Source organism: Siniperca chuatsi, linkage group LG8 (assembly GCF_020085105.1).
Source record: "Siniperca chuatsi isolate FFG_IHB_CAS linkage group LG8, ASM2008510v1, whole genome shotgun sequence".
Classification (NCBI taxonomy): Eukaryota; Metazoa; Chordata; class Actinopteri; order Centrarchiformes; family Sinipercidae; genus Siniperca; species Siniperca chuatsi.
Window position 1 is genome coordinate 4,208,409 of NC_058049.1, and position 23,274 is coordinate 4,231,682.

Below are 23,274 nucleotides of genomic sequence, written 5' to 3' on the forward strand. Positions count from 1 at the left end.
AGTGATGCCTAGCTCTGTATTGCACCACAAAAGCATTTATGAAAAATCATCTTGAAAATATCAGTTCATGCTGCATCGTGTGTGTGTGTTTGTGCGTGCCTGAGGAGTCAGGTGGGACTCTGGTTCTGGATGGAGCCGCACTGTTTGCCCGTCGGCAGTCTGGTGCAGGATGGGCCAAACGCTACACTATATAATACTTTTCTTGCTGCAGGAGCTTTAAAGCATAACTGCTTTTATGATACAAGCTGTTAAACAAACCTTACATACTGTTTTGACTTGATGTTAAAAAAGGGAATGATGTTTTTCTTGATACTTTTTGGATTGTCTGAGAAGTTTTAGAGAAATGTTTTAATACTGTTTCATTAGGTGAATTGTGTTTTTAATTCAGGAAGCAAAGCCTTTATGTTTTAATGAAAAAGTTTAAACAGCACATATTTTCGTTAATATATCCAGAATTTGTAGCTTGTTTTTAAACTTTAAAACTTTGTAACAGAGTGATACAGTCATACAGTATGGTCCTAAAGTACAGTATTTGGACGATGACACAATTTGTTGTTTTGGCTCTGTATTCTCGCAGCACGGATTTGAATCGAAACCGTGACCATCAATGTAAAGTTCTGCCTAATGTGAAGGTGTTTACATTGAGATTCTGTTAATAGTGTAGAAACAGAAACATCATTTTCCTGCTGTGTATAAAACATTGTTTTCAGTAAACTGGCTGGTGTGGCCTCTTGTGGGTCAACAGTTTCTTTCATTGTATTTATGAAAGTTGAACTTGTGACCTTGCTGAACAATTCAGCCTGAAACATGGAAAATACATTTAATGTGACAGCAGCCATAAATGTGGCCTGAAGAAAGAAACTGTTCCCTCAGCTGCAGATGATGAAACTGTTGATTTCTCAGGTGTGTACGTGTACAGGTGTAAAACAGTATGTTGCTGAAAAGAAGCATGGTGCCCAGTTGTTATGTCCTTGGTGAGTAACAGCATTTAAAAAAAGAATAAGTGACATGAATCCAGTGTGAAATGAACAGAGTCCTGCTTTGTTCTCATATTGTCTTTCATCATCATCACACCCTCTTTGCCCGTTTGGCAGCAGCAGCACGCCTCTGGTTCATGGCCTTGGTGGTGACACGGAACTTTCGCAGGCGTAGCTGACGCAGCCGGAGCTGCAGGTCCTTCGGGAGTTTCTCCCCCTTCGCCAAAATCTCTTTTAGCCTCTGTATGGGCATCTTGGTGAGGCGGAAGTCGCAGATTGTGGGGTAGTAGTCGTACATGACCTGGCAGGTGCGGGAGGAGGGGTAGTAGCCCTCTGCGCTGGCTGTGACCCGGTACTCACCGGGATTCAGCAGCCGCCAGTAGTCGCCATCAGCAACTGAAAAAGGAAAGACAGCAGAAGTTGACAGTAAGCAGTGATCATGAGCAGTAACCTGAAGATAGGATGAAAACAAACAATTTAAATATAATATTGTTAAATTGTTATGGCAAGGTGGAAGCACATCCCCAAATCCATTGGCCTTTGTACTGTTAAAGCACTTTTTACTCAACATATTACTACAATAATACAATAAACTAATAAATCATTTCAGAGTGACTAACTTCAATTTTAAAGTGGAAAAGCCACATGATTCATACATAAGTGTGCCAGGAAGTGCATGAATCAACGTAAAAGGAGTAAAATATAAAATACCTTTAACAGTAACTTCATATATTAGTTACATATGTACAGAAAGGTTGTTTCCCAACCACAGACCTTGTTGTGATTAATATCTGATGTGAGACTTAAGACTGTACCTGATCTAATATGATGATCAATGTCATCAACTTTAATGATGGCATCTGCTATACCAGCCTCTGTATCTTTGTCACGAACCACACCCTTGATTCCACGGTGGACCTTAAAAAATAAATCAAAAAAGAGCCATTACCGTTTAATTGTGCTGTCGATATAAAACAGCAATGCACTGTAAAAAGCAACATATATGAGATGCTTTTGCTATCAGATGTGGCACCTCCTTTTGTCAGGAAGAAGACTATTTGATTAATTAATTACAATAATAATAGGAATAAGAATAATTAGAAGAGGGATAATAAGATATAGTGGAAAACAACAAAGAGGGGATAAAGAACTGAACATGAAAATTTAAAGAGATGATCAAAATGATCAACATCTTAGCAGAACTCAACCAAAGCAGCCAGACCTGCTCCATGTAAACCAGCAGAGACTCTCTGTTGTTCTCCCACTCGATGGGAAGCTCACTGGCATGAGGAAATTTATCACATGACAACTCCACCGTCACCTCGAAACAGTTGGTGTGAAGGTAGCTGAAATCATTCATACCTGCAATGAAAGAAAAAACACAGAAATTTATATATTCACTTTAAAAATGTCAGCCCAAAGACCAAAAACTGCATTTTTTAACTACTTCCATTTAGTTACTTCTCGAAGTCTCTTATTAGCTACAAATATGAATATAATTACACATTTTATTTTTCAGAGTAACAAGGAGAATGAAGAAACATTTAATGTAAATAGTTGCATTCAAATTATATGCAGGGTCATCTATCATATCCAGATACAAATGTGGTAAGAATTCTGAAGGTGTCAAATATGACAGCTCAATACAGAACAGCAATCCAACAAATCAGTGAAATCTGTGAGGATTTTGGTGTTAACTGGCAGCAACTTCGGTCTCACAATAACATCTTTAACTGATAAATAACAGGCAAAAAATTTCAGCAACAAACCTCTACTTTTGCTCCAGTCAAACCACGTCATTAACTTTTATGACGCACAGGACAACATGTAGACTTTGAATTATTCACAAAAGCATCATAACCAATAAATAACCTACACAAGTATAAATAGAGTGAGACATAATCAAACCTTGGAGCACACAAGTTGCTTGGATTACCAGAACAACATAAACAAGGTGAGGTTAGGATCAAGCATGACATTTCACTTTACTCGTAGGGAACAGGAGTATTGATATGTGGATTGACAGTAAGATACACCAATCGGTTCAAGAGCAAGTCACACTAAAACAGCGTGACTGATTAATGGTGGTTAATAAAAAGATAAAATTAGAGGGCACTGAGATTGTCACCTGCGGGACAGCAAACCAAACTCTACTATACACATGAATATAATAATTGTATATTAGATGAAAAACCATTTGACTTTCAGCTTTAAATCACGCTGGATCAACTTAAGTTTACGTTGAAAAACACACACATTCTTACTTCCTGGTACGTTGTGCCAGTCGGCTCCATTGATGATGTTGTTGTATCTGAGGAAGTCCTTGTTGTGGCAGGGCCGCCGGTCTGGGTTGGACATCACCTGGTGATGCAGGAACATGTTAAGTACATAGTGGTGCCATCCACTTCCTCATTCAGTCACTATCCTGGAGATGTTGTTTTCAAAATGAGGAAGTGACAGGAGGATTAACCTGATTGGTGCTGGCGTACGCTGTGGCCAACCAGCGGAAGAAGCTCTCATCAGAGGTGGGTGTGTGCTCACGAGGTGCCCAGTCCCGGGTCATGTCATATGGGTAGGTGACCACCAACTCCCCACCATGGAGATTAGCACTGAGAACAAATGGGATGTTCTGCATCCAGTTGATGACAGCTCGGGTCTCTGACGCCACCTAAAGTTGGAGTTGGAGATTTAGTGAAAAAAGTACACTCAGAGGATAGACTCGAATCAACGTTTTCATCACACCAGACCAATGAACAGTGGAAGCACACCTCTTTTAAATATAACATCTGTTCTACTAGCTTCAGTCAAACAGTGTATTTTCTCATAGACTTTCTGTCATTGGTCATGAAACATGACATTACATTATTCTGATAACAGAAGGTTTTGTTTGTGGAAAAATGAGACAATCCCAGTGAAAACTGTTGCAGTTTATTAACCCCATTCATCCTGGGGTCAGTCTTTTGTTAGCAACTGGGGGGCACCAAAGTCAAAATTTTCTAATTTTACACATAGTGGCTTTAATGCAACATGTAGCAACATAAAACATAATTTATAAATTAAATTGTGAAGCCATAAATAAATGAGACCATCAGCAATATTATTAGTGTCTTCATTTCTCAGCAGTAGTACTAATAACGCTGGTATTTCTCAAATTTGAGACTGATTTTCTCACGAACCCTGCCCTCCAAATGTTCCTGCCACCCTAAGTATCAAATATGAAAGCACTGCTAAGACCAGAAATAAGATGAAGAGATAAGGAAGCAGGAAAAGAGAAGAGTTTTTATTCTGAGAAAAAATATTGCAAGAAGCAGAGGATGATGACACACTTCTTTCCAAAGTGTGTGTGACGTGTGTATATAAAACTTACAAAGGCTTCCTCAGAGGTGTACTGCTCAGGGATGGGAAAGTAGTGGTTGATGAGTTTGGTCCGGTCTGTCTCCAGCTCGATGGCGGTCCACATCACTGAGTTGAGGTCAGCGAAATTGTGGTTCATGTCGATACCTTCATAGCTATAACGGCCCAGGGCCCAACCTGCCAATTCTGAGCCCTGCGGATGAGAGGAAGTGGGATAGAGCCTTTGCTGTTATGTTGCTGTTATGTCATGGTCACTGAGCACTCAAGTCTGGAGCCATCATGGACATTACAACAAACTCTAACTGCATCTCCAGGCACCTTTTTAAAGGCCATCTCATATCCGTCGGGGTTCATGGAAGGCAGGAGGTGGATGCGAGTGTCTTTGACCAGGCGGACGATGCGCTGGTCTCCCCGTTTGTACTCCTGGCACATGTACTGCATTAGATTGAGCAGAAGCTCTCGGCCCAGCACCTCGTTCCCATGCATCCCTGCAACATATCGGAACTCTGGTTCTCCTGCAGGGGGCACCAAAACACAGACACAGGAATAAAGTTAAGAGCACTGATGTATTGTAATATTTGACATGTTTAATGCTTTTACTTATGTTTCTCAAAGTCAAAATGAGGTAATACAGAAAGAAAAAGAAACACCACATATTTATTTGTTACTTTAACATACAAGAAATCCTTCATTTGCAGATAGTATCATATTCAGTGAGGATGAAGAGTCCTCAAAAACTGTAATACGAAAGATCTGTGCTTTCAAAATACCTCCTGTACAGATAAACCTCTTTCACCGACCCCATTGAAAGACCTGGATCTGTTTCCTGTCTGGTCTGCATACATTGCACTGACATTGACAGGCAGCTCTGAAATCTCACACATCCTCCTCACAACTGTTCATGAGGAGGAGTTTCAGCTCACTCTCCTTCTAACACAACACTGAACACTGAGATGAGTTTCACACACGGTGGTTCTGAGAGTTGGCTGATCTGGGTTTGTCCAGAATTTGAATATAACAATCAGCATGCGTTTGTAAATGGCTTGGAGGCTGAAAAAGCACAATATCCTTTTATATATTTGAGGAGCTTATAAGCCTGGTTCATGAGGCTCTAAGTCACTGCCCATTTTTTGGCAATTCAAGTAAATGAAGTGAAAACAAAATGGCAATTTAGTCTGGTCATCAGGCTGGGCTTTAGAGAGCAACTCTGAATGATATTTTACTTGATTTGACAGCTCATTGGAGATGGGTTTACTTCAATAACTGGGGCTGGAAACATTACTGAAGATCTTGAATCAGTGTTTTGGTTGAGCCAGTCTGAGCAAAGCTTTACAAAAACAAATGCCTCTTTTAGGTTACAAATGTGTTTGTGCCACAAATGTGTTTTTCAGACTTTGCCTGCTGTTTGCTGTGAGTAGCAAACTTTAGTTCAGAAAACAGAAACAGAAAATACTGAAAGCACATAAGAGTCACATAAGATCGCTCCAACTCATGGAACACAAGATTGCACCAAACCAACACTGGTCTCTGGAAAAAATACTTTGAGGTGGACAAAAAATCAGGTCACAGACTGAGGAGAGTGGAGGGAAAAACGGATATTTTCCTTTGTAAAGGCTGCCAATTATCTGCAGTCAATTAGACAGGAAGTCCTAACAAACCTATCTATCTATCTATCTATCTATCTATCTATCTATCTATCTATCTATCTATCTATCTATCTATCTATCTATCTATCTATCTATCTATCTATCTATCTATCTATCTATCTATCTATCTATCTATCTATCTATCTATCTATCTATCTATCGACTGCATTGAAACAAGCTGAAATATCCTTTGGCTTTTGAGATTTTTTTTGTACCTGTGAGAGGATTACATTTGATATCTGAATACAAATTTGAAAGATTGAATGGACGTGCATGATCTTCCACTCTCCTTCTGCTCCTCTGCCATGTGTTTTGGCGGGAAAACCTCTCCACTCTGCTGCCATGTGGGCAGAGCTGAGGAGGCCAAACAAAACATTTATACACCTCAGAGCTACAACTCTGGTCTGTAACGGTTTATGTTTCACACAGTGCTGGACTGTCTGTGTAGTTTCGGAGGGTTGGGATACAGTGGCAGCCACTGTAGAAGTCGCCTCTGACCCTCTGACCCCTTAGATTACCATATGATCTCAAAGTTTCTGTCCTTCATTAGGTTAAATGATTCCTCTCATTGGAGCAGAAGCAGTGTGGCAGCAGTACAGCATGTGGAAGACTGCAGTTTTAGTTAAAGAAGCATTTCTTTGAGGTTGAACTGCTCTTAGGCCAGAAATAATTTCATTGAGCTTCTCTAACTCTTACCAGTTGACCCTTAACTTATGAAAGAACACATATCATACAATCTGATATGCATTATTTTGAAAGAGTGATAAATAATGAAAAATCATTAAATGAACCACCTTTTAAAAGGTCAGGACAACAATTTTTAGCTTTTGGTTGATGAAAATGATGAAACTTTAGCAATTGGATCTTCTACATTTTAGAGATAAACCATGATGAACCTTGAGATGAATAAGATTTTTCCTTTTTAACAGGTTTGGTACACATCTGTCTCCAGTGTGTCTCACCCAGTTCATGTTTTCCAGGGTTGTCAGATATCTCCATGACGTAGAGCTTCAGACCTGTGTAACTCTTCCCGATGCTGTAGATGCGGGTGATGTCAGGACACGCCTCGTTCACTGACTTCATCAACTGGGAAACGACAACAAAGTTGTTTAGAGAAATTAGATAATGACTGTCATCTATTAGAAACTGTGCAAGGCACTACAGTGTATTGAGAAAGGAGATTGTAAGCTGTAAAGAAATAAAAAAAACATTTTATCACTGATGATTAATTTACTTCATTTAAATGCATCAGTAAATCCAGATTATTATTATTAATTATTTAAACTTTACCACATCATGTCTTTTGCCAGTGTGAACATGTTTCAGACTCAAAACAAGGTCTGAATTTCTGCATGCATGGTATGCAGTCGGGACTCCCTGACTTATTGAACAATTTCTTCTCTGTGCATTCATGATGGAGGATTTTCTGCAGATTCCTCCTTCATTCTGATATGCCTTCTCTCATTTGTTATTTGCGGTCATTAGTGATGAAGATAGTCTGTCGGAAAGTACACTGCAGAAGAACATGGAAGTGTGGGATCGAATACCTGCAGGGGGTCTAAAATACTGTTTTTTACACATGAAAATAAACTAAAAAAGCCACAAAACACCTTGATACAAAAACTTGAAAACATGCACAATAACAGATACTCAGAATTGTATCAAACACTCTTATTTGTGCTTTTATATTTTGTTCATCAATAAAAAAAGACTCCTATCTCTTAAGCCAAGTCACTGTTTATATTTGTGCACTGATGCATACAAAGCATTTTGTCATCAATAATTGATTTATGTAGTGTAATTGAACAAGTGTGGAAATATCACCCTGAAAACAAAGTAATGACATGTCTATCGTTTGTACATTTTAATTTAGGGCATTTTTAAGGACCTGCATCATTTGCCGTAGCCATTTAAGAGAGGTAATTGAAGGGGACAAATGATTTATAATAAATTATTGGTGGTGGCGTGTCTCCCAGTCCCACCATAAACTTGCATTTATGTCTAACCAGTCTAAGTTGTGTTAAAATGCTGAATGTATTTCCACATGTGGAATGTGGATCTGTGTTTGTGTCTGTGGGCTGTTTTTTTGCCCATCAGATGCAGGACAGTATCTTCAAACAGGCCGCTGGTAGTGGCAGCACAGTGAGGACGCTGCTACGAAGGAGTGAAACCTCCCATAATATTAGTTTTTTGGTCAGACTGAGACCAGACCACACACACTGTGGGAGCTTCCAAGACTCGTTGCAAAAACCAGGTAGGTGTGTCAACACGGGACTTGAGTTTTATTTATAAAAAATATTTCTTGATGGCAAAGCTTTTCTGTAGGAAAAAAACATATCCTACTGGTTGAGATAAAGCTCAGTGAGCAGATTGAAGAACATTGTCATGATTGTCCATCAAATGTTCATCTTACATTCTAAAAATCATCATATATACATCATATTGTGTCTTACCTTTCTCATCTCCTTGTAGTTGTGGTGTCTGAAGTCCAGTTTGTCTTTAGACTGTGTGGGCTCCGTCTCCCATGCGTAGATATTATTTGGATCTATGAAATGGGAAAGGTGTGTGTTAGTGAAAATTAAATCTACAAAAAACATTGTTTCCAGCAGTTGGATTCCTGTACCTGGGAGTGTGCAGCCCAACACCTCGGCTCTCAGGCAGATGTCACCCTCCGTCCCATTCTGGTACCAGGTTTGTGGGTTGATCCGGATGTAACGGGCCACCGTGGAAGTGTTGAAAAGGGCGAGGACAGGTGTCTCTGTATCCTGGTTTCCTTCAAATACCTGCAGCACAAGGAGATGTGGTGAAATACAAGGAATCTTGAGAGTCATCTCCATTGCGGACTTTGTAATGAAAGCAAAATTGCTACTCCACATATAATACATGGCAAATTTAGCTGTGAGGCTATAATTACTTTTATATTATTGCAAATCATGATTTTTAGCTTCCACTTGGGCATGCTTGTCACCTTCTACTCTCTTTTGCTTAGATGTTTTTTTTCTGAGATGTACTGTTTATAATTATTTTCTTTTGAACACTATTGTGCTCAACAAAATACAACAAGAGCTATAAAGTGACTTGTGAAAAGATGTATTTCTTTACTCCTTTGTCTCCAGAGAACATTTAAACCAGTCTGATGCCCCATGGAAAAAGTCTTTGCATGATTGACACTTCATGGTCTGCTGTGGCTGTGGAACACATGCCTTAAAGACCACTCGATTAAACAAACCTAACCAAGGCTGCCATGTTTCCAAACCTGTTTTGGCATCCTGAATAACCAATGGGCAGAGGAGTTTCATTAATTTAACCTAATCATACAGCCCTGTTGCCGAGGCTATGGAGATAACAAAACAACATGATGCATTATTACTATTTATTCCTTCTTAACAAAAAGGAGGAAGTGTCAAATATTTGTTCACTGCCAGATTGTTTATATGCTGTAAAAGAAGAAATAACAGGATTTGTATGAAACTAAAATATTTTTCCTCCCTTATGTCCTTCAATAAACACTGGTGACCAAACTTTCCTTTACAGGCCTTTGTTGGAATGGTGGTAACAGTTTGTGGGTAAATTACACTGTAATGACTTTCCCTTTCTTCCATAAACTGACATTAAAGATCTGCTGCATGAGTTTCAACGTGAAATATTCACTTAATAATGTAGTGCAGGAAGTGTTCAAATTCAACGATTTTACAATTCAAATATTAAAAGGAAATTTACCAAAAAACATCTCTTGGTAACGTTTTATTTTAAGGATCCCTTAGTTTCCTACTAATTTTGTGGATATTTTTCGAATAACTTGCTGATATGTGGTTTGTTCATTTTTAAGACATTTTCTAGAAAGGACTATGTAATTTGGTAGTATAACTTAGGGGAAAATAGGGAGTGTTCAATTGATATGGTTGGTAAGTACTTACTCATAATATTTTACATTTTAAGACAGAACTAGGAAATGAAATAGTAAAATAGAAGAGAGTAGGTTGATGAGTTTATAACCTGCCGTGTATATCCAGGGGAGTTTCTTGGTTGCTTTTATGTCTGACAAACAGTCAAAAACCCAAAAATATTCAATTTACAATTAAATGAAACAGAAAAAATCAGAAAATCCTAACATTTGAGAATCTGGAGCCAAAAATGTTTTGCATTTTTGCTTGAAAAATGTCTTAAATGATTAATAGATTTTTTAGTTTTCTGTTGATCAACTAATCAATTGTTTTCTCTGTACTAAAATAGCCAGTAATTCTCAGAGTAATTCTTTAGTCGTCTCACTTGAAACCTTCTTCCTGCCTCATTGTTTGTGTTTTCCTCATTACATTTACCAAATACATCTACATATCTCTTGGTTACTGAATATTTTTTGTGTTTAACCACCACCTCTGTCAGCTTCAGATAGAACCACATCATTAAAAACACACCGTAATATGACAAATATTTAAGAGAAAACACAGATGACATTGAAATTATTTATTTTTATCTTTATTTATGATATAAAATTAAAGGTGTTATTTCATAGATGAGTTAGGGCCAGCTGGTGTTTGTGTGTGTGTGTGTGTGTGGGGGGGGGGTTGTAGGTGGTTGCTGGGGTTAGGGTGGAATAGGGGGATAGGAGGGTGTGAGGGGAGGTTGGGGTTAGGGTTAAGGGGGATGTCTTTAGCAATATATGTTAAAATGACTTGTCTGTTGTCCTCTGTAGACAGCTAGACTTCTTAGACCTCCTAGTTGGTGAGTGTCCCCCATTTCCTCCTGATCATGTTTGGAAGTTCCTGGAAGAAATGGATGATGTTTGTTTTCCTTGTCTTGGTGACTCCATCAAGACCTCCCACTTCCTGCTGGAGCCTGGAGGCAGCAGACGTCCTGCTGAAGCTCCCCATCACCTGGTCAGCCATCAGTTGACTGTAAGCACCGATGACGGCCTCATACTTCTCGATCGACTCTGCCCAGATAGCAGCAGATGAGGCGCCGCTTTGGACTTGGATCATGTGACCCATTCCCCAGGACGGTGGAGGGAAGATGAGCGATGTCAGCAGGCGTTTCACAGCTTCCTCAACAAATAAATACACCTGCTCAGAGGGCACAATGAAATCAATAGGACATCTTGTCGGCTGGCTGAGTTCTGAATCGGACCGAGTCCTTCTGCTGGCATCCATTGACTCAGTCAGACTCAGTTCCTGTTGGTGAAACATGCTAGTGAGCTTGTCAGCCAGCATCTTAGAGAAGGTGAACAGCTTGTCCTGGCTGATCAGCTCTTCCAACCTGGTCAGTGCTTCATCACCACTCTGGACCCTGCTGCCATCTTGTTTTAACGACTGCTCTGTGTCATCCAGGAAAGACCTCACCACACCTGGCATGCTCTTGACCCTGGATTTACATGAACCAGTCGCTGTGCTGTGGATGCTGTGCATAACACTGTGCTCCTGGGTTCCGCCAGCTCTCATATCACTGCTGCTGGACAGAATGGTAGACAAAGCCCTCCTTTCATTTTCATTTTCACCCTCCTTCACTTTGTCCAAAACCTCTTTGTGGAAGTCGAAAAAATTTCGCAGTTTCTCCTGCAAGTTGAGTTTTAGCACCAATGCTGTGGAGGCTACTTGGTCCTCAGACAATGTGGTGTTTTTACATTGTTGCCATGTAAAAATACATTTCCTTTGCTGTGGTTGGCACAGTTGATTTACACTGTTTACTACAGTGTCCAGTATCTCTGAGGCCACAAAGTCCACAAAGGCCATGTGGAGTTCACATGAAGTGGCCATTCCCCTGAAGCTCTGCAAGGAAAACATGCACAGTGACCTCATGAGGAATTCCCTCAGTTCCTTCAGGCTGGTACGACGAAACCTCCTGCATGAAAAGTCTTTAACGACCTCCTGAGAGCACACAGTCATCGGATAAGTTATCGCCATGCCCTGAAGAAGTGATCCATCTCTGACTTCAGGGTTTGCTTGCCGTGGTTTTTCATTCTTTTGGCTCTTTCTACAGTAAGTAAAGCAACAGTAGCCCATTCCAAAGTCATCCAAACTGTCCGGATCAAACTTGTCCAAACACCTGTCTTCTGTCTCTTCCTTCCTCATTTTAATGACCAGGTGATTTAGGATTTTCCTAGCAGTGCTTTCTGTTGTCACACCTTTGTCTGTCTTCTCTTGACTTTGACAGTAGTCCAAGCTTTTAACGAGAGCTGAGATCACCTCCTCTGCTGCTACTTCCAAAAACTGTTCCACGTCCTGCAATGAGGCTACCTCAGCGAGGACCCTGTCCGCAAATCTCAAGGACTTTGTGATCGGAAATTTGACCTCTGCCACTTGTTCCTGGGCCTGGTTCACCTGCTGCACTCCTTCTCCCAACATGCTCCTGGCAGACGGCTGGGAGGCAGAGCTACCCAACAACTTGTCCAGACTTTTCTTACTGACCCCAGAATACTTCTGGAGAGGATCTTCAACGAAGGGTCTCAGCATCACAGGGGAGGATCTGCAAATAAGCAAACAATTATTAATTAGTTTAATCACACTTTCCTTAATGATTGTACAAATAGCATATTTGCCAATAGGCACTTTTTTACAGAGCCAGTTTTCCAGACAGTAACCATTTTACTTGCGTATTTGAGTGTTGGGCCTCACCACACCACATGTGGAGAACAAAGACAGCGGCCTAATTGGAAAGGGCAAAGCCTTGACCCGAGGCCTGAATGGGAAACAAAAACCTGGTGCAACAAACTGTCCGACGCCTTTTTTCATTGTAACTACAGGAGGCGCATCGTGTCTTTCCATTGTGATCTCGGTCTCTTCAGAAGATGCTTTCATGTGAACTTAAACTCCCTAGGAAGAGTCTCAACTTGCTGGACGAGCTACAGACTGTTTAGTGTTCTGCTGAACACACTTTTGGATCCTTATTCCCCACAACAATCCCATACCTGCAGAAGGAAGAGATACGGACTGACTATTTTCTTCACAGAGAGCAAGACCGCCGCTGAGCCTCTCTCTCCCCACTGACGACGACTACTGCTTCCCTCTGCTGCCATTTGAAGGAACGGTTCCACTGTTGAAACCGCCAACAGTGAGGACTCGCCTCTGTCAGTATCCGAGCTCAAGAGGACTTCACCGGATAACCCAAACGGACTGACGCTTCCAATCGCTAACCAAGAGTGATTTCAAGTAAAGGCTTCTGTCTGGTGCCCTGTAATTATTAAATTCACTGCTATATTGCTATTAATAAACATTTAAGAATGATGACGCTTTCCACTTATGAAGAATATCTGGCTTTCAAACCTGATGCATATTTTGTTCTGGCCATAATTTCTTAAGTTAAGCATCGATAAGTTGTTAAGTATTAGTAGACATTGTAGGATAATTTGGGATTTGGAGGCCTATTTAGAACCCAAAAGGTCTCGACCTACAACACCCTTTCCCGGCCCCCACATGTAAAGATCGTTTTGGTTAATCCTACTTGGTTTTCTTTCTAAGGCTTTATCAAAGACATTGAGGGGGCACCTAGAAACAAAATCCCACCTAGAGCCCCCAAAAGGCTAAGTGACGGGGGGTGAGGGGTATCTGAGTGAAAGGTGGATCTTCCTACCTGCTGTCTTTGCTCTGAGTCTCCTCCTTGCTGTGACTTTGTAACTTGCAGGATTTGCTGGCTGAAGCCTCTGATAGGTCTTCGACCATCAGAGTCGGGGCCACCACCTGGAAGACCAGCTCGGACACCACCCTGATGATCCTCCTAGACACCTTGGCCAGGTGAGCCTGTGTCAGCTGGTGGGGAAATGCACAGGAGAAGCTGTTTAATGTCAACTGTACGGGACACATTTAACTGCAGCTTCTGTCTTCTAACTTTTACAAAAACAGAAATAAATTATTCAATTACTTTAACTAGAGTCTGGGTCAATTTTGCTTTAAATTCACTAACACAACCTGTACACTTTACATCTTTGAGCGCAAACTTTTCATATTAAATTAAGGTGAATTATTTAAGCCTTAAAAAACTGAATGAGATCTTAACAAAACAAAGTGAAACCCTAAAGATCTTATCAATAAGCATATCAAGCATATCAATTTATGATTTATTTTAGAAACCCTAATATTGCAAATTAAGGGAAATTAAAGCCCATAAATGAAGACATTTACAGCAGACTGAGTTTATCTATATATGAATTATGGCAGTTAAGCTTAAGATTTTTACAATCTTATAAACGTTTTATAACTAATCCAAGTTTTTTTTCAAGCACATATTCAGACCTAATTCTGTTTAATCGCTTTATTTTAAGCTGTTCAGCCATGCTGCTGAATGGATTCAATGAGAAAAAGAATGTTTGCACTTTGGACATTTTGGTTTAAATTCGCTTCTGTTGAAAAATAACCAAATACAAGTAACGCTATAAACTAGTTAGGCAACTTCTTAATTGCTTTAACATATATGACTAAAGATCTTACCAGAAACCAGACTTTATGTAAAAAACACTGAGAGACAACATGTGTGTTTGTGCAGATGCAGCAGATTAAAGTTACTTACTGGTTCTCTCATCCTGTCCCGTATGCTCTCCCACTGTCGGTCCTCCAGGCTGTTAATGAAGGAGAAAAGGATGTCTGCGCAGAAATCCTCCTCCTCTTCCTCCCCCTCCCTCTCGCTCAGCACAGTCTCTGCCACAAATCGCAGCGCCGCTGCCCGCCCCTCATAACGGGATGTTGGTGAAAGCACCGAGCCGGTGTCGGCGCTCCGAGTCGCACTTGTCTTTATCTCACCGCTGCCCTCCATCATCTCAGCAACTAAATCCACGGGAGGAGATGGTCGTGGGCGGACTGGTCAACCAAATATCGGATTTCAGCATGGAAAACTGCTGTTGTGACAATAAACGTTGTTTTTTTTTCTTTTTAAAGCATCATAGTTCCATAACCTTCTTTGTTATTGAAACCATGACAACGAAGGTCCCCGAACCTTAACAAAGGCTACTAATTTTAACCAAAGTCCTGATCTTTCCCTAAACCTAACCAAACCATAGCAGTTGTCACATCATACAATTCCTTTGCACTATTTGTAGACCTATTTGTGCAATTTACAGAAAAAACTGACTTGTAGGTTATAGATCTTGTAGCCTATGTTGTTGGTCATTGCTGTTTTTTTTTTTTATATGGACTATTTTTTCACCTAGCCTGCTTGCATGTATGCAGTCTGTGTTTACCTGTCTTGCTCAGCCTATTTCTATCGTCCTGTAAATTGTTCTTGGAACTGTGTGTAACACTGAGAGCAACTTCAAACCTGAGTCAAATTGCTTGTAGGCCAATGACTTGGACTGGCCAAGTGTACACAGCTGATTCTGATTAATAAGGGATTTATTTTTTATTAGTAATTTGTAATGGTTTTTAAAGGCACAGACAGACAGACAGACAGACAGACAGTGAAATGTGAAGGTGGGAAAATGTACAAAGGAGCACAGAGAGATAAGACTGCAGTTTGAATGTTGAGAAAGAAGAACAATATCTTCACTCACAGCCTCTTCAGTCCCGTTCATACACGGCTTCCAGACCAGAGAGTCGTTACTGAACTGCACCTTGTAGGTATACACCATGTTCCAACTGTGTGTGAACAAGACACGTGTAGTTCTATAGTACATATCAAATCACATGTGATACACATCAGAACCTTGCAAGAGAGCTTGGGTCCAAAATAAGACCCCCACCATTAGAGAAACAGATTATGCATTTATTTATTTTTCGATTTATAGGATTAATCATAAAATATTACCTGGAGTTCAGAGAGAGAAAACAAGGAAGACAGAGGAAAGCCTGCTTTTTACGTGTCTATAAATATAACAATGTATACAATGCAGGAAAAAAGAATTAGTTTTATGTTATTAGAGATAGATTTATATGAAGGTAGTCTACACTTTTAGCTTTTTTGAAGGCGTTTGAACAGTATGTTAGCTGAAGCCATTTCTTTGGTATGGAGTATTTAAACATTAAAATACTGATTTTGGGAGGAATATCACTTTAAAGAAGTGAGCAAAAAATTGTCATTCTGCTCTACAACACTGCATTTTCCAGTGCTCACTCTGACACTATATAAACTTTAACCTTCAATACTGACCTCCAGATGGAGCTGCGACCCTGCAGGATGACACCAGTGAAGCGAGTCAGTCGCAGGGCGTCGACCTCCAGCCACTGCTTCTTGTCTCTGTACTGAGCACACCAGGCTCCATCATAGACATCACCGTCCTCTATCCCAGACTGCAACACACACACACACAGGAAACACAAAAGAAGTAGTAGTGTATAATGTCTAGTGGATTACGTTTTTGGTTTGCTGTTATTCCGTGTTGTTACCTGGATGTTGAGTCGGCCGCGGTGAGGGCCCAGGCCCCGGCGTTTGTAGGAAGATGCTCTCAGCTGAATGTCTTTAACCTTCAGGGACTCCAGACCCAGTGGAGGACATTCTGACACAGTCAACAGGGATTTATTCACCATTTGAATATTAGTAAACATGACAGCAGAGGGCAGAGTAGCAAAGTAAGAGGAAGCCAGTGTTCCATAGGTAAAACTCTAGTTTCATTTTTGCACAGTGTTAAAAGACCAGCCGTTTGAGCATAAAATTCAGTTGAGTCATCAATACACAAAGTCAAAGTTACAAGATTGTATTCATAAGAACTTTGAGAGAGAAGCCAACTACAAGTCAGAAAGTTAAAGAATCCAAAGCGACATCCTTTTGCTTTTGTGCTTCTTTAATGGCAGAGTGAAATTTGCTTTGGATCACCTTTGGTGCCGTGTTTGGTTCCTTATTACAGCAACAAAGCTGTTCTGAATATGCTAGAAGATTTTGCACCACTGACTGGCATCTTCTCCATATTGCCAGTGAGACTCTCGATATACTGTAGTAACACAGTGTATGCAGGTTTACTACATATACTGCAGTTATACAAACACTCACATGTACATATATGATATTGAACATATGTACATGTTTTTACTTTAAGGTTTTTACTTGTAATTGAGTATTTTTCATATTGAGGTTTTGCAACTTTTACTAGTAGAAGACTTCTTCCAACTGATGGATTTACAAATCAAGCTAAAGAAGCAAATTGAAAGAGAAGTAAAAAAGAACGCAGGAAATAGAGGAAGCACAACTCTCGTCTAGAGGGTGACATTTCTTTAAACCTGTCCAGCGTCCTCTGCTGCCGGATTAAAGCCTCAGACAGACTCTCATTGTCTGGAGGGTTCAGTTCGGTTCAAACTGCCTCTTCCTGTCAGGAAGCTTTACTGGCTGCTAGAAAGTCTTAGGCCAAGGTATAGAAGCAGTATAAATGAATGCTAAATGTAGGTGGCATGTAGACCCTTTCCCCCTTTTGCCTTGTAGTCCTGCTGGATCTCTGCTGAGCTGCTTGTGACTCAAAATGTTGCTGAGCTCTAAAACCAAACAATTCTGAAACTACTGAAGCTGAGCCAGAGAGACTTGGCAAACTGACAATGATACCCAGAAGAGAAAAATATTCAATTTACTGTACATTAAAGCAGACCACAACCCCTCTGATTATCTGGGTAAATAAATTCCACTGGGAGAATATAAAATCAATACGTCTGTTGGTTTGGGGGGAAAAACCTCTGAGCACTTGGTGGCCCTGAAATGCAAACAAAGAAAAATGTGATTTTGTGGGGAGAAGAGCATCATTCAGTCTCTTTATTGGTCTCTGCCTAAAACTGAGGACCTTGCCATTTCCTCTAAATTAAGTTTTAATAAGGAACAAAGACCATGACTCATACTCAGACCTACAGTAGTTAGGTATCTCTAAGTAACCCTGTCTCTCCTGTCTATCTCAGTTTTCACATCCACTCCCCCAAAACCCTTTTCCATTTCCTCTTGCCTTCTTTCCTCTCTTTAAAGGAACCACAAGGGGAAGATGGAGCCCCGAGATGCCTGATCAAAGAAACGTTTCCCCCACCCTGAGTCTCATCTCCCTGGGTTCCTCGACATGACCTTCCGGCTTCATGATTCAAACAATGCTGTCGGGCAATATTTAGGCTTTGAAGAAGTATTAATTGTGCAAAATGCGAGTGAGTTAAACTCCTGATTAAATAATGTCCATTTAAATTTATCATATTGCTGTAACACCACCTGTAGGCAAAACGTAATTAGATGTGTTGGATCGTTGGAGTTGATAAAACGTATTTAAATCTGATAAGACGTTTCTGAGACTTCCTGCTAACACCCAAACGAATGGGACTCAAAACAATCTCCTGGGATTAGGGAGTGAAAGTCAGCATCTGGAGGTGATTCTAAACGCTCACGTTGTCTCAGCTCTTGTTATCAAGTTGGAACCTGAACTGCCAACAATAAGCTCTATGTTGCTTGCAACATGGATGGTGAGTAGCAACTCTTGTAATACTGCAACGTTAAAAACCTTTTCTTCCTTTCATGCACACGGGATTTCAAACTTCTGGCTCCTGAGGTGAAGTTAGTCTACCTGGTGTGCTATATGTGACCATCCATCAACCATCACATCTAATTGTCTTTCCTTTCCATCAAAACAACAGTTGACATCTCACACAGACAGAAAATGATGAACAACACTAGGAACCATACAACTGAAAATTTCAATACATGGCCAACTGACTGGACACTTAATTTGGAAACTTTGTGTTGTGAGTGTTCATAGATCTTCTTTCATGAAAAAAAAAACAAGAAACTGGCTGTGTTTTGTGATTTGATACTCTTAAAAAGACAGAACTGTGGCCACCAAACCACTGGACAAAAGTTACGATTCTCTTCACTTAGTCATGTTGTAAGTTTCTACTTTTACACTTTTACTTACTTTCCCAACATGGCAACTTTTCTGGCATTTCACTCACAGTTAATCTAACTCCAGCACTGGCTGGCAGGCCTGAAGAGATTATAATGAGCATCAGCTCTGATTTGACATGACATGGCAAGTTGCTTACTCAGCGTTTATTTCTAGCCAACCTCCACAAGCTAATCTCTGCTTCCTCTACTGTACATTCACACATTATGTATACAGACGCTCTACATACACACACTTCCTCAGCCGACTCAGTTCCCGGTCCAGTACACACACACACACACACACACACACACACACACACACACACACACACACACACACACACACACACACACACAAAAGAGCATATACACAAAGCAGGACAAATAGGAAATCAAAGAAAGGAAGAAAGACAGGGAGCAAATTCAGAGTACAGGTGACATTTACAATGTAAGCAGAGGCCAGTGAATAAAGATATGGGACATCTTTGTGGCCAGCAAGCTCTCGGATCACCTTTCTATTGTGTATCAAGAAGACTGGCAGCTGTTTTACTGTGTGGGATTAGTTTTCGGCAGTTAAAAAGTAAAACCCAAATTTCAGGATAGTACTTTGGGCGTTGCAAATTATTTCTTAAGACAACAAAACATAAAACCACTAAAAGAATCGATGAAATCTCTATATCCAGTGTTGAGCATGGACGTTTTAGACCAGGGGTACACAGTATGTGTGACAAAATAATCTCAACTCACAGGTACGTTGCACACTCAGGTCATGTGATGACAGCTGAGCAAGTTTTGTTCACTAATGAAGATTGTGTCATGCGGTTGAAAGAGTTGAGATTGTTTTGTCACACAACCAGTGTACTGTATGGGACACTTACTGGTCAGTTTACATTTACACAATAATGTGCACGAAGAAACCAATTTCATTGGCAACTGAAAGGAATACAACATTTAGCAGATAATAGCACAGTAAAGATATTACATTTCTTTGAACTCATCTGAAAGATATACCTATTTCACAATGTAATGCAGGCTACAGATTAAGTGACTACAGTATCACCTCTGGTATTATTTTGACACCAATATTTTCACAGTGTTCAGCAGAGAGAGGTGAAGCTGCTCCCAGTCTTCTCATCAACAGTTTATCAAAGATTTGTTTGTGGTGAGTCTGTGCTTTCCTTTAAGACAGTAGTGAAGCTTATGTTTTAAAGCAGCAGATTGAATAAATGTCTTTATAGTATACAAGTTTAGATATACAGTATGCATTGCCTCAGCATGGGACCCACATGATTCAGATCTGAGTCTGAATCTAGTGTTAAATTAGCAAATAGTTTTATGGTTTGTTTGATGCTTTCCTGGGTGGGTTTGCCTCAGCTGACAATTCAGTGTGTCCCAGTGATCTTCAAATTTGCCATTAGACCTTTATAAGTTGGTGTAGAAAGTATTAACGGGTCAAAAAATGACCCCAGACCACTTGAATTGTCCTGACACAGTAAACCCCACGTTTAAAGCTAGTGAAAGCACTGAAAACTATTTGCCACTAACATCTGACCATTGTCTGATTTACATACTGTATACATCAGGGCTAATACCCATACATACGTGGGACTGTCTCCGTGGCCCCTGATTGGCTCACACTTTGTTTGCCCTGAGGTTTGGCTTTCTTAACAACCTTTGGCTTCTTGGTGATGAGTTTGGATTTCTTCTGGATCGTTTTGGGCTTCTTTGCTACCTTAACGCTCCTGGTGGACCTCCTTTCTACAAAAATGCAAATCATTTTATGCATAGTATGAAACATGCATACCTCGTAGAACATGACTTCAGACTTTATGAATTAGTCATCTATACAGTACACCAGGAAGAACCATTTTGCATAAAACTTTAAAGTAAAGTAAAATAATTTGACATTTTGGGAAATACATTTTCTTGCCGAGAGTTAGATAAGAAGATTGATACCACTCTCATACTCGTCTGTTAAATTTGAAACAGCCAGCAGTAGCTTAACACAAAGACTTGAGGCAGGGGGAAACAGCTAGCCTGGCTCTGTCCAAAGGTTAAAAAAAAGATTCTACTACTACTATAACCTATAATGCTGACTAAGGAAGGAAGTCACTGCACCTGGCCAAGAAATAGTCCCGCACATAGCCCCTGTAAAACCACAACCTTTAATTTTTCCACTTTAATTTTGGTAGGGATTAAACAAACAACATATAACATGTTAATTAGTGAGCTTTAGATGTGCTGCTAGGGGGATTTTTTAACTTTGGACAGAGCCAGGCTAGCCGTTTTCCCCTGTTTCCAGTCTTTTTGCTAAGCTAAGCTAAGCAGCTGCTGGCTGTAGCTTCATATATAATGGAAATACATGAGAGAGGCATCAATCTTCTTATCTAACTCTCGGTAAGAAAGCGAATAAGGGTATTTTGAACCACTCCTTTAACATTGGTCGGAAAGTTATAGCTTCATTTACCACCAACAGAGGAAACCAGTTTTCAAACCTGAGACTGAATGTAAATGCTGCTGAGCTGTAGTTTTTGGCTGTAGATGTTTACATCTGTTCACATTATAGACATCTGGCTGCAGCCACAGCTTCAGTGAGTGTGTACAGTTGGATTAACGCCTGCATGAGCAATGTCACACGATTGGTTTTGAGGAGTGTGAGGGGTCTTGTTCTTTGTTATGTTTGGTCTGAGGCATCACACAGCCCATCTGGTTTTCATCAGTAGAAAACACACAGCTTAAATGTCTCACTACACACAGGGTAGAATGTGGAACATCCTCCCCCAAACTTCGGACACTAACTCTCTGACCGCAGATATGCAAAGACTAACCGAGCTCTCTTTACACCATGAAAAAATATCAGGCATTGAGGAACCCTAAAAGATTCTTTGACTTGTTGATATTTAAATCCTGACATTAACTGCACCTCCTTAATAATGGGTCATGGACCAGGCTGTTTCTGGGAAAAGTAATGAGACACATGTGAACAGTCAGGCTGTTAAAAAAGATTTGGGTAGATTAACACAACTGCCCTTATGAAGATCTTTCCAAAGAAGTTGAAATCACAAATTCCAAAATGCTACAATATGATCACCACGCCTTAAAATAATATTGCAAGAATGTTTAGGAGATTAATTTGATCACTGTGCACTCATTATTGAATTCCAAAGACATACTACAAAGTTTCACAGAAATATTATGTTTCCATAGGGGATAAAACAAACAGCATTAAATTCCAACATATAAAATGTAAAATAATAACATCCACTCACCTAATTCCAAAGGACCTTCTTCTTCTTCTTCTTCAGTGTCTTTTCTGGACACTGCTCTCTCCGCTGTTCTACCAGTGTCTTCAGTCAGATGTTCAGTTGTGGTGGTTTTGGGAGGTTTAGTTGCTGCCTTACTATAACTTGTTGTCAATCGTTTGGTGGGAACCTCAGTGGTGTTGGTTTTCCCTGCAGGAAAAAGGCTCTCAGTTGTAGTAAAAGCTGCATCTGAATCCACAGTGGATCTCACTGTAGTTGTGTCATGATCAGGTCTGGCTAAAATGAGTAGAAACAATCCACATTGCAGAAATACAAGCAGAATGAAGTGCAGAACTCCTGCCATAGTAACTCTTCCCTGCAGAAACCCCTCTAACACTAAACACTCATTCAACCTCCCTGACCTGCCGCTCTGCAACACTATCAAGTCACCAACAATGCAAAAACAACTTCCAGTCACAGTTTTAAAAAATAAAAGCTGTGTTGATATACAGTACATTGGGTAATAAACAGTGATGAAAAAGAGTGTTTAAGTAAAAAGTAGAGTCGAAACAATTAGTTGATAAACACAAAATTAATTTGATAATCAATAAATTCTTTAAGTTGTTTTTCTAGCAAAAATGCCCAAAATCTTCTGATTCCAGCTTCTCAAATGTGAAGGTTTACTAATTTTCATTGTCATATATGATACCAAACTGAATATATTTAGATTTTAGACATCACCTTCAGCTCTGGCAGATTATAGTGGGCATTTTTCACTATTTTCAGATTTTTAATACCCAAAACCATTACTCGTAATCAGTAGATTAAGCAATAATGAAAATGAATGCTGGTTGCAGCCCTAACAAAAAGTCAAATTGTTGTCAACTATAAAGTACAATACAAAAAGCCAGATGTAAGGCATGCCAGCTACCTAAAAAAAAAAGTCTTACAGTCAATATTTTGCTCTAAAATTCAAGCTTACAATGTTAGTTGGGTATGGAAAGCTGGATCTTCAGCTGATTATCCAAGATAACCATCTCAGCTGAAGATCCAAGTTTAGAATTTTTCACATTGACCCAATAATAGGTAATTTTCATTGCTACTGATTGTCAGAAAAATAAAAGTGGCAAATGCATGCTTTTATTTTGAAGGCATAATCAAAATTCTGGCTGTACTAACAACCACCCGACCAATTTATTCAGGGATCAAACTCAGTCAACTCTCCCTCTTTCTATTAAACAGAGGCATGCATGCATGGCTGCAAATGTAGTTATAGTCCCTTAAGTCCCCATACAAAGATGT

The 23,274-nt window shown here is 40.0% G+C and overlaps 2 protein-coding genes across 2 annotated transcripts; both read right to left on the minus strand.

Moving 5' to 3' along the window:
• Positions 1 to 392: 392 nt before the first annotated feature.
• On the minus strand, positions 393 to 22,779 carry LOC122880747 (probable carboxypeptidase X1). The gene is made up of 16 exons (XM_044206174.1): positions 22,770 to 22,779; positions 22,000 to 22,182; positions 20,333 to 20,488; positions 16,282 to 16,391; positions 16,046 to 16,185; positions 15,450 to 15,534; positions 8,601 to 8,760; positions 8,431 to 8,522; positions 6,940 to 7,063; positions 4,650 to 4,846; positions 4,345 to 4,524; positions 3,448 to 3,645; positions 3,242 to 3,338; positions 2,200 to 2,339; positions 1,793 to 1,895; positions 393 to 1,373 (listed from the first exon to the last, which is right to left on the minus strand). Exons 1-16 carry the CDS (start codon positions 22,777 to 22,779, stop codon positions 1,069 to 1,071), a joined length of 2,280 nt encoding a protein of 759 aa, XP_044062109.1. The 3' UTR covers positions 393 to 1,068.
• Positions 10,562 to 15,384, minus strand: LOC122880068. Its single transcript, XM_044204818.1, has 3 exons — positions 14,474 to 15,384; positions 13,541 to 13,716; positions 10,562 to 12,436 (listed from the first exon to the last, which is right to left on the minus strand). Exons 1-3 carry the CDS (start codon positions 14,717 to 14,719, stop codon positions 10,693 to 10,695), a joined length of 2,166 nt encoding a protein of 721 aa, XP_044060753.1. The 5' UTR covers positions 14,720 to 15,384; the 3' UTR covers positions 10,562 to 10,692.
• Positions 22,780 to 23,274: the final 495 nt, after the last annotated feature.